The 21,189-nt window shown below is 30.4% G+C and overlaps 3 protein-coding genes across 6 annotated transcripts in view; 1 reads left to right on the plus strand and 2 right to left on the minus strand.

Annotated features, from left to right (window-relative positions):
- LOC126838447 (uncharacterized) overlaps nt 1-4,157 on the minus strand; it is a 57,986-nt gene extending 53,829 nt beyond the window's left edge. For both annotated transcript variants that reach the window (XM_050572855.1, XM_050572856.1), the window contains exon 1: nt 3,872-4,157. The gene's annotated coding sequence lies outside the window, so the exon portion shown is untranslated. The remainder of the gene's footprint in view (nt 1-3,871) is intronic.
- A 4,921-nt stretch (nt 4,158-9,078) lies between these two features.
- LOC126838916 (protein starmaker-like) lies at nt 9,079-15,276 on the plus strand. 3 transcript variants are annotated; one of them, XM_050573703.1, is made up of 5 exons: nt 9,079-9,103; nt 11,777-12,909; nt 13,774-13,929; nt 14,404-14,516; nt 15,012-15,269. In XM_050573703.1, exons 2-5 carry the CDS (start codon nt 11,782-11,784, stop codon nt 15,028-15,030), a joined length of 1,416 nt encoding a protein of 471 aa, XP_050429660.1. In that variant the 5' UTR covers nt 9,079-9,103; nt 11,777-11,781; the 3' UTR covers nt 15,031-15,269. The 3 variants fall into 3 exon arrangements, with proteins under 3 accessions (XP_050429660.1, XP_050429661.1, XP_050429659.1); XM_050573702.1 differs by lacking the exon at nt 9,079-9,103 and adding an exon at nt 10,025-10,250 and having other exon boundaries at nt 15,012-15,268; XM_050573704.1 differs by lacking the exons at nt 9,079-9,103; nt 13,774-13,929 and adding an exon at nt 10,016-10,250 and having other exon boundaries at nt 15,012-15,276.
- Nucleotides 15,277-17,783: 2,507 nt separating this feature from the next.
- LOC126838809 (cullin-1) lies at nt 17,784-20,776 on the minus strand. Its single transcript, XM_050573528.1, has 2 exons — nt 19,054-20,776; nt 17,784-18,969 (listed from the first exon to the last, which is right to left on the minus strand). The coding sequence occupies exons 1-2, from the start codon at nt 20,404-20,406 to the stop codon at nt 17,995-17,997; spliced, it is 2,328 nt and encodes a 775-aa protein (XP_050429485.1). The 5' UTR covers nt 20,407-20,776; the 3' UTR covers nt 17,784-17,994.
- Nucleotides 20,777-21,189: the final 413 nt, after the last annotated feature.

A 21,189-nucleotide genomic window follows, 5' to 3' on the forward strand; every position in this document is an offset into this window, starting at 1 on the left:
ATCCACATATTGAGACTTTTATTATCATCTGCAACCGCGAGGTCCACGTTAGACCTATTTAACCGATGAGAAACGCGTTATTTGAACGGTTTTAACACAAATAATTGTTTTGACAAAAACAATTTGTATAGAATGAGCGTATCTATGTCTATGCGTGCGTATAGAAATCAGAGGCGTCAAGTAAAACGACTAATTATTATTGCAATCAACGTGCACCGTCCGTCCGTCGAAACATTGACATTTGCCAAAAATAATATTAATACTCGGTGGCAAGTCCACTTTCGTTTCAACCGGTATATTTTACTGGTAAGATTGAGGAAATGTGCGCACGATTATCTCGCCTGCCATCGTGTGGCAGAGAACAACTTAGCTAAATATACAGATTACAGTTTTAGTTGATAAACGTGAAACAGTACAAAAATAAAATATAAATGGTACTATAACACTAACATATTAAGATACAAAATAACTATTATTTTAAAATTTGAATTTGTTGCATTACAAGTTATATAAAAGTAATACGAACAGTGTTTTACATTTTTGTTTGTCCTTCGTGCAACAACGCTCAAGTGGCAAGCAATTTATAGGCAAATCGAAACGTGTCGCTTGTAATTGAAAGTAAAAAATGTCTATATCATTAATACATGATAGAAGAGGTAAAAAATGTTAAGAACATGTGTTTACTGTTATTCAGTATTAAGCTCAAGGACGCATGAAAGCCTTAGTCCAATCATTAGTATAGGGATAAGTTTTCTACCTATTCTTAGTTATAACTTATAAGTAAACATCACTCATCAATTAGGATGATATTGAAAGACGAAGAAGCTACTTTACTATTTTTTTTTTTTGTTATAATTATAATCAACGATGGTATATAACATCCAGATTGCCGACTCTTATGTAGTTATAATATAAGGATATATCGTATAATGTAGATGCAAATAAGCTATAAAATAAAACAATAATAAACTCGTATTGTTGTCTCAGGGACGATCACTTCTCTAGATCCCTAATATACCAAATTTAGCATATTGATGACATTTTTAATTTTCAAAAAACTGAGTATTATTTGTTTATACGTATTACTTAAGTTTTATATCATTTGTAAGAATGGTTAACTACTGTAAATCTTATTTCCAGTAGTGTAAGTATACGTCACACAGTTAGCAGTTTTTCAACACTTAAAAGCTGCCAGCTGGTGATTAAAAGATACATTACATAGCGTCGCCTCTATAATGTAGGTCGTTTGTTTTTAAATCCTAAAAACAAAAAGCGTTGTAATCCATATAATATGTAACACTATTATTCCACATACCCGAAGGGTACTCCTCGAAATTGATACTCGTATATCACGTGTGTGTGTGTGTGTGTCTTTTGATTTCATTATTCACGGTCGTGATCAGAACGCGACGGCCGCCGAGGGAACGCCCACATGTTACGGCATTATACTGTAAGTGTACACATACAAAATCCATTTATACACATTCAGGTACATAGGTACAGGCACGAATGTTTTTCAACCGTATCTTGCGGACAGACCGTTGGACATATTGTGTATGCGCTGGCGAAGAGAATGGTTCGAGCTTCTTGCAATGCAATATAGTGGGCGAACGCGCTAAAAATACTATATACTGGTTCCCGATCGCCTTGTATGGACAACAATTCTCTGTAGATTCCATATTACGATATCGGGGTTTTATGGTAAAATACAAATAAAACACATTTAAATGTTCCACGACAATGCAATACTAATACTTCTTATTATGACGAACCCGCACAAGGTATAGGTTTACACAAAAACATAAATTAATCGTACACAATTTATTATGTTGTAATACTAACTAAATATGATGTCATATTTTTTTTAAGGTATTACCTTAAAATTTAAAGAATTAACACGATTAAAAATAATTAATATTAAGTGAACTCAAAAAAGTTGAATACGTGTCTTAAAGTTTAATAAAAGCGTTTAAGTTTTAAAACACTTTAAGTTTTAACAAAGATTTTGAGATTTGATACTTTTTAACCGTCATGGATCGTCATAATATTTTTTTTTCTTGGCCGCTCTTATAACAACTAGATAAACAACATACGAAGACTTCTGACCGTTAAGCCTTATAAAAAAAAAAACTTACAAACATACCAAACAAATATCATTAGCCGGTCATTCTATGTTTACACATCAAAGTATACTCGTCAAAATGTTCGGTCACCTACTTAGGCATAATTCGTTTATGACAAATATATTTGAAGGACGAATAAATGGACACAAAGGTAGAGGCAGACCGAGGAAGGCATATATAGAAGAAATGATAAGACAAGCTGACTGTAGTCGATACAAGGACGTGAAAAGACTGGCTTTTAACAGAGAAGAATGGAGAACCAGATTTGTAACGACAAGGCAAGGCCTTTAGTAGAGAAGAAGAAGTATACTCGTCGACAGACTTTTAGTTTTATAAAAGGCACTCAGTGATTTCTTTATGTATACCGTATACATGTCGCAAATGTCTTCAACAGTTAGGGTTAACTTGCCGCGTTGTACATGCAAACCGCGATTAGTCGACGTCAGTGACATTGGTTAAATTTCTTGCGTTTGTGGTTAGCATTACCCATACGGACGTATAAACAATTACTATTATGTTTATCGAACAATTAACGTCCCCATGAAAACGTGATAAAAAGTCTATAAACCGGCTAGGCATGAGCTGTTTCAACTGTATCAATGTGAATTATATACACATTGCGGGATACGAGAAGAACACAGAGGTGGTTTTTGAGCCTTGAACTCGTGTTAACCCAAAACAAAGGATATGGTAGGCAGTCGTTTACTGTGTTAAAGAAGTATAATCAAAAGACGACCACCTTTATCGATAATTATAAGTGTCTGTGCCTGTCTTATACACAACTTGTACACTGGTTTTGTGTGAACGATCTTAAGTAACACCCAAAGGATGAACTAAAGTATAGGTATATCCCTAGTAGTAATAGTATATGAATGTCGTAGATAAACCTAACGAAATAAGCATTGCATGAAACCTGAAGATACAAACACGGTCGTGCAGCAGTAATCAGCCAACGGGAGGGTTAAACGAATAATATCAGTAAATATTAGATCATAATAATAAATTGGCATAGTATTAAAAACCAACAAAACACATTAAAGTGTAATTAATTGATAAAAACTAAACGACAATTCGATATCTTCTTAGTCCCTCTATTCTATAGTATGCTACTTACTGGCCCATCATATGTTAGTTTTGGAATTTCTTAGTAAATATGTCCTATATGGTTGGTTAACTAAGCTTGTCCAGCCTAGTTAACCAAACGTTGGGCGTTCTAGGTATTTATGGCTAGCTTGTTCCTTTGATCTAAGGCTATCAATGAAAAAATCTCACGACGGCACGGACACAGCTCTTATCAACAATTGAAAAAAAAAATTAACAACATTTCTCATTAAAATAATTCTACTCAATTGAGTGCCACCACTCAATTTAATCAGACATGTAGGATTTTCAAATAAAATAAGTTAGTGTTATCAGACAAAACAAAACACGAAGCTTAAAAGGCTCAAGAGAATAATTATTGCCCCGTCCCCTTTGCACCTGACTACTGTATTGCACCTCAGTTTCATTATGGTCTATGAAATGTTCTTTTAACACGTACTATGTTTTATGTTAATCCTTAGATATCAGGTGATTGAACACTTAGAATGTAGGTATGCTTGGGAAACTACAGAGCTTGCTTAAGCTTAGCTAAAAGGTGAAATGGACGACAAAACTGCCCTAACCTAACCTACCGAAACCAACCATATATGTTCTATTTACAAACATACGTCCTTACAAATAACCATTTAATTTAAATTATTTTTTACCTTTAACTGTTGTCAATATTTTTACAGACACGTTATCCAAAAAATGAATGCCGAAACTATCAAACGCTTGCGGTCTTGTAAACGTTTCACATTACACAAACGCGACCGGTATCTAACAGAATAAAAATCGGTTTGAAAAAAACAAAAATGTTATTTGCAATAAAAAAGTACGACGATTTTTTAAAGATTTGTTATTCAAATATATTATTAAAACGGCGTGGGAACGAACAGACGAACATAGATACGTCGGCGACGGCTGTGTTGACTGACTGACTGTCGGTCGGTCGGTTCGGAGAGAGCTACTACTTGGCTAACCTCTCTTCTTCGTCACTCTGTCTGCCACACCACACAGTTTGCTGGTCCGGTTTTCTACAACGACGTGAGCCACACTAGACGTATTATACCACCGTTTTACATGAAATAATTTACATAGAGAAATAATAGTAGATAGAAGTAAATAAAAAAACAACAATATTAGGTATTTCGACAGATAGATTTTAATTTTTGAATGATAAAATTCTCTGTAAAATTGCATAGTCAAGAGTAAAATTTGTTCACATAGTACTACAGTTAGGGAACACCTAAAGTTTTTTAATTTGTCTCCATGATATTCAATGTAGAGTACAATTAATATGCCTTAACTCTTGGCGGAGCGGCAACTGTTTAACCTACAGCGGATGACATTACGCGCCTAATGTACATAAGAAACGGTTATGATTTTTATAATTTGAAGTACATTTCCCCTGTTAAGTTTGAAAATAACTTATTGTATTAAAACTCTTATTAAAAAAAATCAAGTTTTAAAATGTTAACTTCACATCCCTTATTTTGGCTGCCATTACCCGTGTGATTTTTAAAAATATTAATGGTGTTTGTATTCACAAAAAAAAACTTTTGAAAACATGCTTTTCTGTTGAGGGAAACTCTATTACAGGGCTGAGGCAGTTTTTCATTTAAAAATGCTCTAACTGATAGGCTCCAGTGGGGAGGTGCCTCATCTTGTCGAAGAATTAATTCGTTTGAATCAGCTTCCATTAAAGGGAAGAGCCAGTTTCGTAGCATATCCTCGTAGGTTTGCCATGTAACAGAGTTTCCTTTGAAGAAAAATGGGCAAAACTGGGAGAACAGAGAAAACTTTTACCTTAGGATACTGATGCACCTGGCGCAGTTACGTGGCAACCATCTGAAACTTAGAAACCTAGGTCCTAATCTTTCAAACAGCCACTCCCTCATTCTGATTCATACATTTACTTAAAAATATTTAATCATAGAATCGGTTAATTCTTTTTGAATCGCCCTGTATAATATATATAAATAGAACTTAACATAGATGGCCATATTGTTTAACAAAAAATAAATGCTTATTTTTTAATCGAGCAAAAAACTTATTATTTACTCAATAATCTATTGTAATTTTTAATACGTACATAAATACAGAACTTTCATCGGTGCATTATTGTATAATGACAGGAAGTCACTTAATATAAATCTATACTAAATAAAAAAAACCTTGTTTCCGTTAAAGGAGCACACAACACAAAACAATTTTTTTTTTAATTATGATTAAATGTTAAATTATTGTAGTCATAACTATCAAAAACGATTTGGTCACAATTCTAAGCAAAAAAAAAATTATTATTTAAGGAGATATTAGGATATTTAGAATAGCAGCGTGACGTCATTGGGCTAAGCTCGCCGAAAATTGTATTTTTGATATTTAATTAACACATAGAGCTCATATTGATTATTGAGCAATATTTACATAGTGAGCTCGGCCCAATGACGTCACGCGTCTTTTTTCAATGTTCCACTCATTGAATATTGTGAGTAGGAACGTCAAACCTAAATCATTTTTCTTAGAATTAAACGTTCTTTTAAATTAAATAAACTTATTTTTTGTGTTTTGTGCTATTTTAGTAAAATATTTTTTAATCCACCAAAAACATCGAAGAAATCGAGTATTGTCAACCGAGTAAATTATAACCTTCCTAAAACTGGTCGTAGGTACTCACTACTGGTAGCACCATTATAATATTGACCGTGATCAGACGCACCTTTCAGCTAGAACAGATTGCATAAACTATTCTCAGCATGGCGATTGTTAATTACCGAAATTAAAGGTTAATTATTTGTGTATTTTCATATGATATATCTATATGGAAGCTGTTCCATCACTCAAGTAACCTTACACTTGTTGCAATTTATCACAACATCTGAGTTCTGGCATTTATTTGCACAAGTAATTCTAAACAACCTTTTTTACAAATATGGTTTCCTAAAAATACTACTTTTAGTCGATAACTAGCTATAAATAATTATTCTATGAGGTACAGTCATTGTTTTTCAATTCAAGAAAATAAAATCAATCTATAATAGGGCCGGATTAAGTGGAGAGCACGCTGAGTCAAGGCCCCACGACTACCAAAAAACGTTTTTTAATAGTTCAATACTTAAGAATAAATTGTGTATCTAAAGGCTTTATTATACATTTAATTTTTTTTGTTTACAGCATTAAAATTATAATTATCATATTAGCATAGTATTTTTAGAGCATGTTGTAACGGATGGACACAACCCATAATACCACGGAACTAAGAAAAAATAAACCTATTTTCAACTAAATAAAATGTGCATTGTAATAATATATTTAATAGCCAACTTATGTTAAACTTATAGTACAAGTTAAGCAATACACATAAATAAATAGTTTTGATTGGTAACTTAATCGTATTGTGTGAGAAATTAAACCTAAAAAATCACGTGTAGCTTCGCCTTTATCAAACTCTGTACAAAGAGTTTTCGATGTGGTTTGCATTTTTTGATAACTAGATAAATTAATTTTTGAAGCAAAATTTTCAATTTTATACTGCTCAAACATAGGTCAGCAGTACTCAAACTTAATCAGCAGCTACTTATCTTACCTCATTTTTTTTTTATTTGTGTCAAACTAGAAGAGTGGATATGACTATTTCTACAGCTTTGAAAATTGAAGATTAATTCAATATGGATAGGTTAGGTTAAGTCCAAATATTAAATCCATTTTTAACTTCTAGTTTTAATTACCCCGGTTATCAAAATAGCTTTATATTATGACATGCATAATATGTCCATTGTTAACAAAATAGTGTTACAAAAGCTACACTATATTGTATCAGTCGGCCGGTGTATAAAACACAGGTATTGTCTACCGTAATACGCTTTATACTCATTTGCAACATAACAATGCCCTGCACTATAGTATTATAACATTTTATTGTGTACAGATAAGTCGTTTTATTGAAGGGGCGTAGATGATAATACAAATATGTGTGGCAAGCCGAATAATTATTACACTATTACCTTTTCGAGAAGCTATTGTTTTTTATTTGCCTTACCGACTTCATAAATATTCAAATGCAGACTTATCACACATACACATACAAACAGCCAAACAAAAATATATAGAATACTTAATTATAGACTATACAGTATATAGTAGAAATTGAAAAAAGTGTACCAGTTTCAATAATAACTGTAGACTATAAGCAGGAACCTACCTATTAACTACAAAATGTCTACTACCAACCTTTCCCTTATCAAAGTTATGCTTTTTGAGTAGGTGTCAAATGTCATTCTATATTTTATATTAATATCTATATTTGTATATTGTAATGATATACATATTATGTAATAGTACCTACAGTAACAATTGACAATAAAATATTAATGTTATTATTATTACTACCGAAATTCCAAAACTGTTGCTTGATATTAGATGTTATGTTCCATATTCAATAATTTGCCAAAAACCACGGACTACGACAGGGGCGTATTTATGGGGGTGGCTGAGGGGCTCCAGCCCCCACCCCAAAAATTTTGTGTAGTCTGCCTATGACCTATATGATGTGAATTGTGGAAGTTTAATATTGTCAAGTGTTTATTAAGTGTTAGTGCCTCAGCCCTCTCCCCCCCCCCCAAAAAAAAAAAATATATCTAAATATGCCCCTGGACTACGGTTTGATGCAAAGGCACAACGGCGGTAAGATTAAGTTATGAATGTGTTGAAACTTCCATGGATTGAAAAATCATCTACATAAGTTAGGTTAGAGTCAAGCGATCAATCAGGAGAAATAATAATATAATATGTCACGTAATTTTTAGATGAAAGTATGCGTTTTTACGGTTTCTTAAATTGACAAAAAGATAATAATTATAACGTTATTAAATAAAAATTTTTTTTTTTAATAATTATAAAATAATTATCAATTATCATGAGTATCAACTGAGTAATAAAATAAAATATACAAGACAATAACAATATTTATATAACTGTTCGCGTTGTACGCATGCGCGAAACATGTGACTGGACGTTAAACTCGCAACAGAAAATTATTGTTTCTAACAACTTGACAACATGTTGCAGCGCTGATGGAACAGAAACCATTTTGTTAGATGTTTCCTATTTACTCTGCTGAAACACGTATTCGACTTTGCGCATGCACCGAAAGTTTACAACACTATGCTGGAACAAAGCTAATATTAGTAGGTATATTAATACATATATATTACATATTATATTGTAGAGATGCAGTCTCGAAAATGTTAACAGGTTCTTGTTCTACACAGTTATTATGATATAGTTTATACCTACTAGAGTGGTCTTTCTCACTAATAATGGTGGATAGTTATTACAAATTAAGCTTCATTCCAAAAATTATCAGTAGATAATCACATTAATCAACTTTTTTTAGGGTGTAATTATTAACGTATACAATTTTTTTAATGTGTTCTAGCCATTTTGGTGTTAAAAAGTACTTCTCAGAAAATTGTCCCACGGCTTAAAGATTGGTCTGATCACTTTATTTATGTTTGACAAGAAAGACTTTTTACGGGACGATTTACACTATATTATCAAAAACGGCAATATGAATTATACTAATTTGTTAATTACGTTTAATTCATCTTTATTTTAGCGTTCAGAAATTTAATTCTAGGAATTAATATGAAAAGTTCAATGTGTTCAACATTATTTTATCTCATAACAATAAGAAATTCATAGGTACCTATACTCTATCAGAATAAGAACAGGCTTCGGCGGCCGACTTGTGCGCATGGGCGTGGCTTCGCTACGAGCAACGGACCTCGAACACTGCCGCCGGTGGGGGCTACGGACGAAATGTAAAATGGGCGGTGCCTGACCGCCGCCCGACGAAAATTGGTCGGCCGCCGAAGCCTGTTCTTATTCTGAATAGAGTATGTATTGGAAAATAAATGCGTGTATCATAGGTATCATAGCTAGTAATATTATATTATGCTAAGAATATTGTTGTAACATTTTCATGTTTATAATTAATATCCCATACCTATAATACCTATATTATATAAAATTATAAGCCGTTATTTTTTTAAACCAAAAATGTTTTGTCCCCATAAACATTTTATCAAATTGCCATTTGTTCCAAAATATAGGATGAATTGTTTATTGGAACCATAGATAATTATAACAAACTAGATTGCTAACTGTACATGCACCAATAGAGAAGATTGAAGGCATTCGGTCATGGGTTCCCATGGTCAAAGGTTCCCAAATGATAACAGGTTTGTTATCATGTTACCACTATGGTTATAACGGTCCCGCTCTACCCCGCAATTCGTGGTCCTTTTTTTTTTACTTGGTTTTAACCATGTTATACGAATTGAAGAATAATTCTATAGGATGGCTTGGGACCTATGACCGCTTACAAAGATTGAAGCAGCCACTTTCCGCCATATTAGTGGGAATTAGAACCTTATCACGCGAGAATAATATATGTTTATAACAATTGCATTTATATATACAGATATATATTATATGCATTAATAACACACATAAATCCCACCAGAATGGCGGGGACCGTCGGCTTCAATTCTTATCGCTAGTTAGCAAACTAGTTTATTATATATAATTATATATATGATTGGAATAAGCCATAATCTTGGATAATAGTGTTTATGGAACAAATGTCTCATGGAATAAAACATTTGTGGAACCTCCACCGACTTAAATTTTGAGAGTGCCCACTCCAGCTGATAATGCATTAGGAATAAATCTCTTAGAATAAAAAAGTTGTTGTGGTCCCATTTTTACCATGATAATTAACTGATGTTTTGCTGTAGTGTTGATGTTTTGTAAACTTATCTCATCGTATTATATACTATTATGAATAAATGAGCTATTATATATTTTAATAATGGTAGTATATACTATATATTTTATGGGTATTTCATTATCCAAATAAATAAAAATTATACGTAAAACATTTATTTAAACTTTTCTTTTATAACTTATTATATGGTGAAGTTTTTGTTCCTAGATAGTATAAATAATTCTTAAAAGAAATCAGTGGTACAACTAATTCAGGTAATATTGTATTTGTTGCTTTAAAACAAAAATATATCAACTACTATATTTAACTTTCATTTGTATGATAAACAATAATGACTTATAATATTCTGTAGAGAAGTCTAGAGAAGAGCTATGCACCGTTTTGTAAGACATTTTAAATTTAAGGAAACATATTTTAAACAAACTTTTTATGCTTGATAGATAAATATCAAAGCTATTATATTAATTTATATCATTATCAGCTTAACAGACCCTTAAGGCCCAACGCTGCCATCATTTGATAATGGTTTCTAGACAAATTTGTTGCCAGAGAGGAGTGATGGCGATTCTTTTTTTACCAGACGATTTCTCGGCCAGCAAACAGTCTGTGATCTCTTTAGGTTGATGACTGCTTACAGAGTAGTATCAGTTAAGCTTTTTTCCACTTTAGGCAAGATATTTATTTCTCTTAGGGATGTAAGTCTCCATTCTAAAGAAAGTCTTATAGAAACTCAAGTCGGCTCCTGAAGCATGCGGACATAGGGTGTCCCTTAAAATAGTGGTCATGCTGCAGTAGCTAGCAGATGCTTCTATTGTGTTGCTGACAGCTGACCGCAGCATCTCCCTAATATTAGATTGTGAAATAGTCGTCTCGTACAACAATAATTCTTAAAGTTTAAATAGCTATAACTTTTAAACCAGATGAGTCTGCAGATTTCCGACTTCAAATTTGTTAGTACTTATCATATTAAAATACATATGACAACAAGAACAAAATGCATTATTGATTGTTTATTATTTAAATAGTGAACTTGTCAAACGTCCTAAGTGCCAAAGTATAAAAATTTAACTTTATAATTTGATTTCTATTTTAGTCATTACCAGAAACAATTTTGTGTATTTGTCAAGTGAGGAATAGTTGTAAAAAAACAATCATATTTAACACTTAAAAATATGTTGAAGTGTTTCCGGTAATGAATATAATACAAATTAAGTTATAAAGTTCACTGTTTATTTATTATGTTTTTTTGTTTTCAAAAGAGACAGACTTCCGATTTATTATTCAACTACCAAAACTAACAAAAATGCTGTAGAACTTAAAATTTTATTATAGCTTGAGAAATTGAACTTGAAAACCCAGGGGTCTTAGAGTATTAAGTCTTTTGCGTTAAAAGAAAACCAAATATTTTTGTAAAACCAAAACAACCTAAGGGGTGTTATAATTTTTATCGTAAAGTATAAATAAAGTATAAAGTATTAAATATAGATTAATTAATAATGTTTCTTATAGTTGTTTTGTTTAATTGCAGACAAAATAGCTGTAATATTTGTACAAAGTTTAAAGTTCTTGATGTGCCCATAGCTGATCTAGTATTTTTTTAATTATGTAATATGTATGTAAATATTTTAATAAAGGTGACATTTGAGCAGTCCTTCTGTTATGTTGAATCATAGTTGTGTCATAGATGTGTACTACTAAAAAGTCTCTTATTGTCCCAGTTTTCGCTACTCTGAAATAATAATTGTCTATATTGTCGAGTAATTATGATTTTTTTCTTTAGATAAGATGTCGAAAACTATGAGCAATTCTGGTAAAAAAGGACAATCAATCAGACGATCTTTGAGAAATGTTGATGTGGAAAATATTAATAAAGAACTTGCCAAAGTTAATGAATGTAAAACCAATGAGAATTATGAAACAATAGGTCAAATCAATTCCAACACTGCTAAGTTGTCAAAAAAAAAGATTTCTAAATCAAACTTGAAGATAAAATCAGGCAAAAATAATAAATACATTGATGATTCTGAGTCAGATGATAACCAAAGTACTGCTAATAAGTCAAAAGAAAGTATCCCTAAATCAAATTTAAAAAAAAAATCAGGCAAAAATAATAAATACATTGATGATTCTGAGTCAAATGATAATGTTGACGAACTGACAAAAACTGATGACGGTAAACCCAGTGAGAATGATGAAATATTGTTTCATTTGAGCAATTCTGGTAAAAAAGGACAATCAATCAGACGATCTTTGAGAAATGTTGATGTAGAAAATATTAATAAAGAACTTGCCAAAATTAATGAATGTAAAACCAATGAGAATTATGAAACAATAGGTCAAATAAATTCCAACACTGCTAAGTTGTCAAAAAAAAAGATTTCTAAATCAAACTTGAAGATAAAATCAGGCAAAAATAATAAATACATTGATGATTCTGAGTCAGATGATAATGTTGACGAACTGACAAAAACTGATGACGGTAAACCCAATGAGAATGATGAATTAATTAATCAAATTGACTCCGATGAGGATACTACTAAATTGTCAAAAAAAAAGAATTCTAAATCAAACTTGAAGATAAAGTCGAGCAAGAATAATGAACACCTTAATGAAAATTCTGTTGACCAAACTGATTCCAATCCAGGTACTAGCAATTCTCCAAAAAAACATAAATCAAGCTTAAAGAGACACTCAGGCAGAAATATTAAATATTGTGATGATACAAAATCTGATGAAACTACTGAAAAATTATTAGACGATAGTAATGAAGAGCATACTGAGGAGTCTTATCTTAAGTACAGTAAAAACAAGAAAGCTAAAAAACCTGTAAAAGATTTTACTACCAAACCAAAAAAAACTGAAACAGCTGATGATAAAAATTCATCAGATGAATTGAGTGATACCGAGTATGAAGTAAATATTTATTCATTATAAAATGACTAGTTTTGCTTTTAAATATCTAAATAATGGGTATTATAATAAAATATATGAGGGGCATAATGTATCACAGTAGTTATGTCTGACACTCGAAACCTAATGTTAAGTTTGTCTGTTGCTGGTTGATTCCCGATGAGTAATCTCAGAGCCTTTAGCAGTAGCCATTGGTGGATCTAACAACTATGCAACACGGACATATCATTGATCAAGGCCTCATAACACTACTTTCATAATGTATTACTCTATAAATTAGTAATAGTCAAATCTTAATACCTCAACTTAAAAGCCTAGGTTTAAACTACAAGAGTCACCTGACCATTGTACAATATCCAGAGGCTCCAGTAATTGTACATTCTGTACACTCAATTTTTTTTGGCAAACTGGTATCTGAGGCTTGTGCACCACATTTTTCAAGGCCCTGGTGGTTTTAATATAAATGTATTTGAACTATTTTTTTAGTTGTATAAATTAATTATAATGAAACCATTAGTTGAGACTAATTGTAATTAAATCAGTCATTTCAAAAACAACACAAGTCACAAAAGTAAAATTTTACACTAGCCACAAAAAAATTCATAACTCCAGAAATTCAACTTATTTTGCATTTACACCTATTAAATAATTTATTTTTAGGGATTCTAATATTCACAATCCATTAAAGTCTAAATAAATTTAAAATTCAATTAAACTGTCATAATAAATATTATAACAAACTGTGTAGCTCATAGGTAAAAAAATATTATATGTTAGTTTTTTTGTTTGAAAGTATAAAAAAAACATTTTGAAGAAACTACAAATATAGTCAATATTGTTGGTGGTTTAGTAAAATTCTTCTTTCAGGTTCAAAAAATTGTAGAGGTAAAATTCTTTAAAAATGGAAAACGTGAATTTTTAATTCGATGGAAAGGCTATAAAGCTGAAGATGATACTTGGGAAAAAGAAGAGAATTTGAACTGTAAGGAACTTCTCCAGACTTTTTTGGAAAATTTGGAACAGGTAAAAAATGTACTGTAGTATAGCTACAATTGTATGCATAATTATATAACTTACTACAAGCAGAGTTAAAATATATAATAAATTTAACACTCATTTAAATTTATTTGTATTTTATAACTCATAGTTGTTTCCAGACAAAAAAAAACACATCATTGTAAAAACGATACCTTCTCAGCTATGTATTGAAAAATACATTTTTGTGGTAGGATAGCCGAAGCTGCTAATTTGTTTTTTTTTTTTCAATTTTGGGGTAATTTTACAGATGTTTTAAAAATATTTATTAGACAAAGTGGTAAAATATTGTATAACTAAGTGCTTTCAATATTAAGCTAATACTTCAGAATAAATTTTGCCAAAAAATACTTAAATTGTATTTTTTCAAAAGTTGAAAAAATATCCATAGTAGCTTCTGCTATTTTACCACAGATTTAATTTTGCTACAATTCACAAAATGGTTATTCCATATTTTTTCAGAATAAAAATTTGATTGATAGAGAATTGCGACAAAAGCGTGTTGCTACAAAACGTTTAATTATGAATGTCGACCATTTAAAAAGAAGAGCAAGCAAGAGACCGCGCATAGAGATGTAAATTTTTTATTATTTTTATAAATCATAGATAATATACTAGGAATGAAAAACTTTTTTAACTTTCTTTGTTAATAAAAAAAAAAATATTTTTATAAATGTCATTTACATTTAAAAAAAATTTGTTCATTAAGTTTTTTTACTATTATAATGAGAATTCACAATTCAAACTCAAATAAAATCAGAAGGGTTTAAATTGACAGTCTAAGTTTTGGAATAGAAATTATTAATTGATTTCAAAATAATTTATGTAATAAATAATTGTTAGCAAACTTTATTATTTTCTGTTTGTTTGAAAAAATACATCATTGTGTTTTTTTAAAAAATCATTTTTAATATTTTTACTATTGCTTTTTTTTTTTTTTTCACCATCATCCTAAACCCTAAATATTAATTGACAAATTAGACATTTTTTCTTATGATTTCGTCATATTATTGGTTACTCATCCTTAATATTGATTTTATAATATTATAATATTGTATTTCTTTTTTCAGAAATTACCAAGAAGATTAAAAAAATATATATGTATATATATATATTTAGCGTACAAACGATTATTTGAAAAGTTCAACTACATGTGTACATATTTCAGTATTTACAGTAATTAGTAGTTTTTGTGTTTTTATACTGTTTGTAAAATAGTATTATATTTCTTTTATACATTTTAAGGGGGCTCCTTAATTAATAAATGGTGTAACATGCAAAGAAAATATTAACAAATTCTGTTTAAACTAATAAGGATTCATATTCTTTTTATTTAGTGTTCTTATATTGATATGTTGGTTTAAATAGTTAATTTATTTTATTTCATAATTTTATTATGTATAATATTTTATTAATAAATGAATAAAATAAAATTTAGTTCATATATATATATAAGTATTAAATAGTCTTTGGTATGTAATTTATATATATTTATGTATAAACTACAAGCTAAATGTAATAATACATTATATTTTGAATAACTTATAAGTGCTGAATCCAAAATACTAAAATTTAATTTAATTTTTGTTTTGTAAATCAGAATTCAGAAAACACATAATATAATTAAAACTTAGTATTTATGTTCAACGGTTATAAGATATTTAATATGCTGTAACACTCCACCCTTGCCTTCAAAGCCGTTGTTTGCTATTACGACCATATTTTTAAAGTGAAGAAATAAAATATTGCAATATTTAAAAAATAATAATAACAACATTAGCATTAGCGTATTAGCGTTTTTTATCATTTTTTTATAATGTAACATTATCAGCCATAACCCATATCTTCATTCAAAATAAAATCTTTCAAACTCATCCAGCTGAGAATTTAGGAAATCTTACTATTAAAAACTGGTTTTTTATTTTAAAAATTAAGAAAGTTCTCTAATTGAAGTACCTAAATACTTTAATAAATTTCAAAAAATACTACCGACATTTTTTATAGTATTGTTTGAACAATTTTCAATATTTGGTGATGGGCTATCTGTGGATAATAATCGGCTAGTTTTTACACTAAAACTTCGTTATACTCTTTATTTTAAATAAAATGTGAAATAATATTAATTTTGTTTGCTTCCCACGAAACAATGACTATAAGTCCTATTACACAGAATTTCGCTGGCATCATTGGTAATTGCATTGTATAACTGTCTCCCACAACAATTTTACTTGGTTAAATGTTTCTATTGAAAGGTTTCATTATTAAATTATAATCATTTAATAGTGAATGTTGTTTGTTATTCATGGTTCTTACTTAAAGGGAACGGAAAGTGTTAATTTTTTTACAAAAAAAGATTAAAACCACGAAGTCACTTTCTGAGGTGTCTGCCGGACCGATTTTTAAAAAAAATGTTATAAAGTTTACATCTTTTCTATGGGGACTAAAAGCCGATTTTTTTTTGCTATCAAAAACATTTAGATTTTTACTTTTTTATAGTTTTTTTCTAATAAATCTAATTAATTGTCTAATTGCTAAATCAAAAATCGGCTTTTTAGCCCCCATAGAAAAAATATTAAGCTTCTCTCCAAAAAAAAAGGAAAATTGCAGTCCGTCCAATAGATACGCCAGAAAATTACTTCTACGAAAGTAATTTTTTAACAAACTTTCGTCATAATTCGGAAAAAAATAACTTTAAAAGTATTATAATTAGAAAAACTTAAAACAATTTCACCTTAAAATTAGTCAGCATATTAAAAATGGCAACTAGATAAATTTTTGTCAAATATTGCCTATCCTTTGCCCCTTAATAAAGCAAATATATTATATAATATTTATATAATACTTTATTCGTACTTATATATAAAATTGACCCTTTTGACAAATAGGTACAAAAATGTAGATATAGCACTTAGGTTATTTAGGCATTTTTTTGTGTTACATATTTCTTTATATTATGTTTAGGTATTGGCGCAAGGCGAGGTAAGGGACCCTAAAAATTTTTTTTGTAAGCCTCTCCCCTCCTCAAAAAAAAAAAAAAAAATTTTCGAAATTAACATACCTACTATTGTTATTTATAATTATACTCGGAGGCTTTAACCCACTCTTAAAATTTACATTGCCCAAAAAGTAAAAACCATTTCAATTAACAATAGTACCTATAATATAACCCATAAACTAACAACAGATAAAGGTAATTATTATTTTATACTAAAGTTAAAAGTATTATACTGTTTTACTTTAAATCGGAATTCAGAAACCTTGAAATGTAGACAACATACAGCCGTGATGGACGCTTATATATTACTGTAACCCATTTAAAATTATTTTTAGTAATTTTAGTATCAGGCATCAGTAAAAAATGCCAAATGCCATAATATAGTATGATTCTAAATTAGTACGCCATTTTTTCCCAAAATTACGAAACCTAAGTCTATAAACTAGTGATAAATGATAATATATATTGTCACAATTATTTCTAGCCAAATACAATTATGGTTCGTAGAAAATGTTTTTCAACAAATAAAACGAAAATGTATTGTTTTGAGAATTCACTTTGTATGTGCCTGCAACTTAGCCAAATATAGTGAGATCAGGAAAGAGAGCCAAGGCAACACGACAGTGCCAACAAAACGTTGAAACTAAATTCGAAAGTTATAAACCATTTTGGAACTACTGTTTTCGTTCAACACATTAAATATACTTTCACATTCACCCCACTATTTTTTCTCAAAATTATAACTGTTTAAACCAAATATCACATTTTTTTTTTTTTGATAAAACAAAGATGTCTTTGCATTTTATGAAATAACCACATGAAATAAAGAAAAAAAAGAGACTACCTCTCAATAACATTAACTTATATAATATTATTTCAATGTTTTTAAAGAAATAAATAAATATTTGCTCTTTACATTTTTAATAATAATCAATAAAGTCGAAGACATTACTTTAAAGAGTTTTTTTTTTATTTTACACTTATGAATAAAAAATATTAGTAAAATCTGTAACATAATACAAAATATTTGTAAATAGAAATTCCAAATGAGTGGTTGCTTAAGCCAAGTAACTATACGAATCTTTCTGTCCCTCAGTTCTCTCTAGATACTCTTTCTCAATAAGGATGTCTATACATTTTTTGATCACATTTACTCTAGGCTTAAATCTTGATGATAGTTGTGTCAATACTTCAGCAGTTAGCTGTTGGTGTTTCATTACTTTACGCATTTTCATTATCCTCACAATAGCTGCCTGGATCAACATTTTTCTGTCTTCCTCGATATGCTTGTGAGTGCTTTCTTGTTCCAGTTTTATTTCCTGTTTCATTGGTACATTGATATTTACACGAAGTTTTTTGTTTTTGTAACCAGTATACAGACTTACAACAGAATTGCCTTGCAAACACATATCATCATCTTCACACATTAATAATTTAGCCTTCAATAAAATCTGCAAGACTTGTATTAAATAGTCCAATTTTAATTGTGTTGATTCAGATAGTTGGTTAATGGTCCACGATTCTTGTAGGTTATATTGCAATAAAACAGCCATTTGGAAAGTTGATGCTTGTAGTGTGTAGCGATTTTTGAAACAGTTTGTGACTAATTCCCCTTTCGACATGTTATACAACCAGTTGAGTTTACGGCCTGAATGCTGGCCACTGTAAAACTGGGTGAATCTTTGAACAGAACGCTCCAATTCAGATGGCAGAGAAAAAGTGAGAAGGTACTGAAATGGCCATGAGCCGGACGACAGAACTTGTATACTGAAGTCGATATCATGAGGCATGTTTGAGGTGGTTACATGTTTTCTAAAAGCTTCATTTAAGTCTTTAGAAACTCCAATATCTTGGAACATACGTTGAAGTTTAGAAGTATACTCAAACCCACAAGCTTGTTTTAGTTTAGATATCATAGACGCTTCAGCATCATCACTAGCTGACATATGTTGAACTAAACGTTTGGCTAACATTTTGCTATAAAACTTTTGGAATACGTCTTTATCTTCGATGTACTTAAACATAATCATCACCTACAACACAAATAACACAACAAGTAATGAATAATAAGTATAAGTTAACATATTTGCAATAATCAAACAAATTTAAAACATTACCTGATTCAATGTATCTTCAAGTTCTGCTTCTTCAGGATTTTTACTGGATTTCTTCAACAGCAAATCACAAAATTTGGCTAACATCTCTGGACTTTTGGAACTGGAGTTATATTGTCTAGTTACTAAATTGTTGTTAATGAATCCACCACAGGCTTTGTCTAAAGCGGCTACAAAGCCTGAATCATTGTTGAACGATAGAGCAACTAATGCATTGTACTTTTTATGTACATCAAGGATAACGCTCACGTATGTTTTTGGATCATTAAAAGCTGCATCGCCACATTTCTCAATTGCAGTCTGACCTTGAGCCAATATGTGACATTCCAATATATTTTTTAATTCTCCAAGACCATCTTGTATCCGAGAAACTAATTGGTACATACGACCGAGATCTTCATTTTTTTCAAAGTTTAAAAGATTTTGAAATTCTGCATGGAAAATTTCCATGTGTTTACGAATTAATACTTTTTCACAAGTATCTGCAAGTCCTACTAATGTGGTTTCATGCAAATAATCTCTAACTCTTTTTTGTTCTTCTTGCAAACGCTGTTCTGCTTTTTTCATATATTCTGTAACTGTGTTATTGGCCAAAAACTGATCACTTTCTTTGATATAAAAACATTTTGTTTCTTCCAAAAATGTTTTTTCAAAAGATTCTTTATAGATAGTCAAACTTTGGCCTTTTATGGAAGGTTCCTCTTCATTCAAACCAAGTTCAACATAACAATTTATAACGCCACTAACTAAACGTGTGTTTATAGATTCTCCATTTCGTTCACGTTCAATTAATTTTAAAACAGCATTAGTAACTCTTTTATGTAATTGTTGGAATAGACAATCCCGCCATGCTACCAAAGCTAATTGATAAATTTCATAAATTCCTTTACGTCCTTCTTCACATTCTCTGCGTACCCAGTGCCGATTTAGATACGAACAAACACCATTAAGCACTTTTGAACTAAAACGATAATCTTCCCATTCTCGAGTATAGAAAGCAAGTACATCCTCGTCCATAAAATTTGCGCCACGGCTTATTAAATCTATTAAATAATGTCGCAAAAAATCTTTGATCCTACGATACAATTCAAGACCAACCAGTTGAGCTCCACCGACCTGGGCTGTTGAATTTGAATTACTTTTTTTAGAACGGTTACCTTGTACGGTTGTGTTTTTGTTGGGATTTAAATGTACGCTGGTACAGTAATTGTATACATGAGTGTACAGTTCCATATATCGAGGCTTGGGCATGGACTGTCGATTGTAGACATGCTCAATTCCGTTCTTCAAATCTCCCCATATGGTGTCGAGATCATAAATTTGTTTTGACGACATACCGTCGCGCCGACTTGACATATCGCAGCCGAATCTTTTTTTGTATTCTTTATGTATAAATTTATTTTACTAGGTCTATAATATCACAAAAGTGAGTAGGTTTTCTCTACGAAACCTTGTCTCCAAGAATCGCAAAACGTCAGTAGTTCATAACAAAGATCTCACTTACCCAATCGATTGATAATAATATTGTATATTTACAAACAAAAGGGGGCAAGCGTTATTGATTCGATAGCAATTTTCGTCTGATTCACCGTTTCAGACGTTAATTTTGCAAAACTAATATACGTTTAATTTACACAACGGGAAAAATGTATTTATACAAAATTTCTGAAAAATAATTCTCGAACAATGGGTTTGATAGGAAAAGTTTTTTGTTTTTGGAGAAACTGATGTAGTCATTTACAAGGAAATTGTATATTAAACATATTGCTCATAAAAAATAAAATAGGTATGTCAATAAGTAGTGATAAAAACAAAATGGTCGATGCCTTTCTCAAAATAAAGATGTATATTATGTCTTACATGAACTAGCTGGGGGCCATTTTGTGAAACGACAATGCAATTCACTGACAAACCTTTTTATTTTGTCACGATATTCTATTTAATATGGCCAAAGAGATTGTAGTGTAGATTCGTCATTCGGGTAACTTCCCGAAGTAGGTGAATCGCAAGAAACATTTTACCCTCAAACCTAGCTTCGAAAAAAATCCACCAACTAATAACTTTTCTTACAATCAAAATTACCAAATAAATAAAATATATATTATTATTTATACTAATAATTAATAATTTATAATTATT

This window comes from Adelges cooleyi, unplaced genomic scaffold, assembly GCF_023614345.1.
Source record: "Adelges cooleyi isolate 19-005CV unplaced genomic scaffold, UGA_ACOO_1.1 ACOO_flye_CR_arks_rails_tigmint_CR_PRNA_30, whole genome shotgun sequence".
Classification (NCBI taxonomy): Eukaryota; Metazoa; Arthropoda; class Insecta; order Hemiptera; family Adelgidae; genus Adelges; species Adelges cooleyi.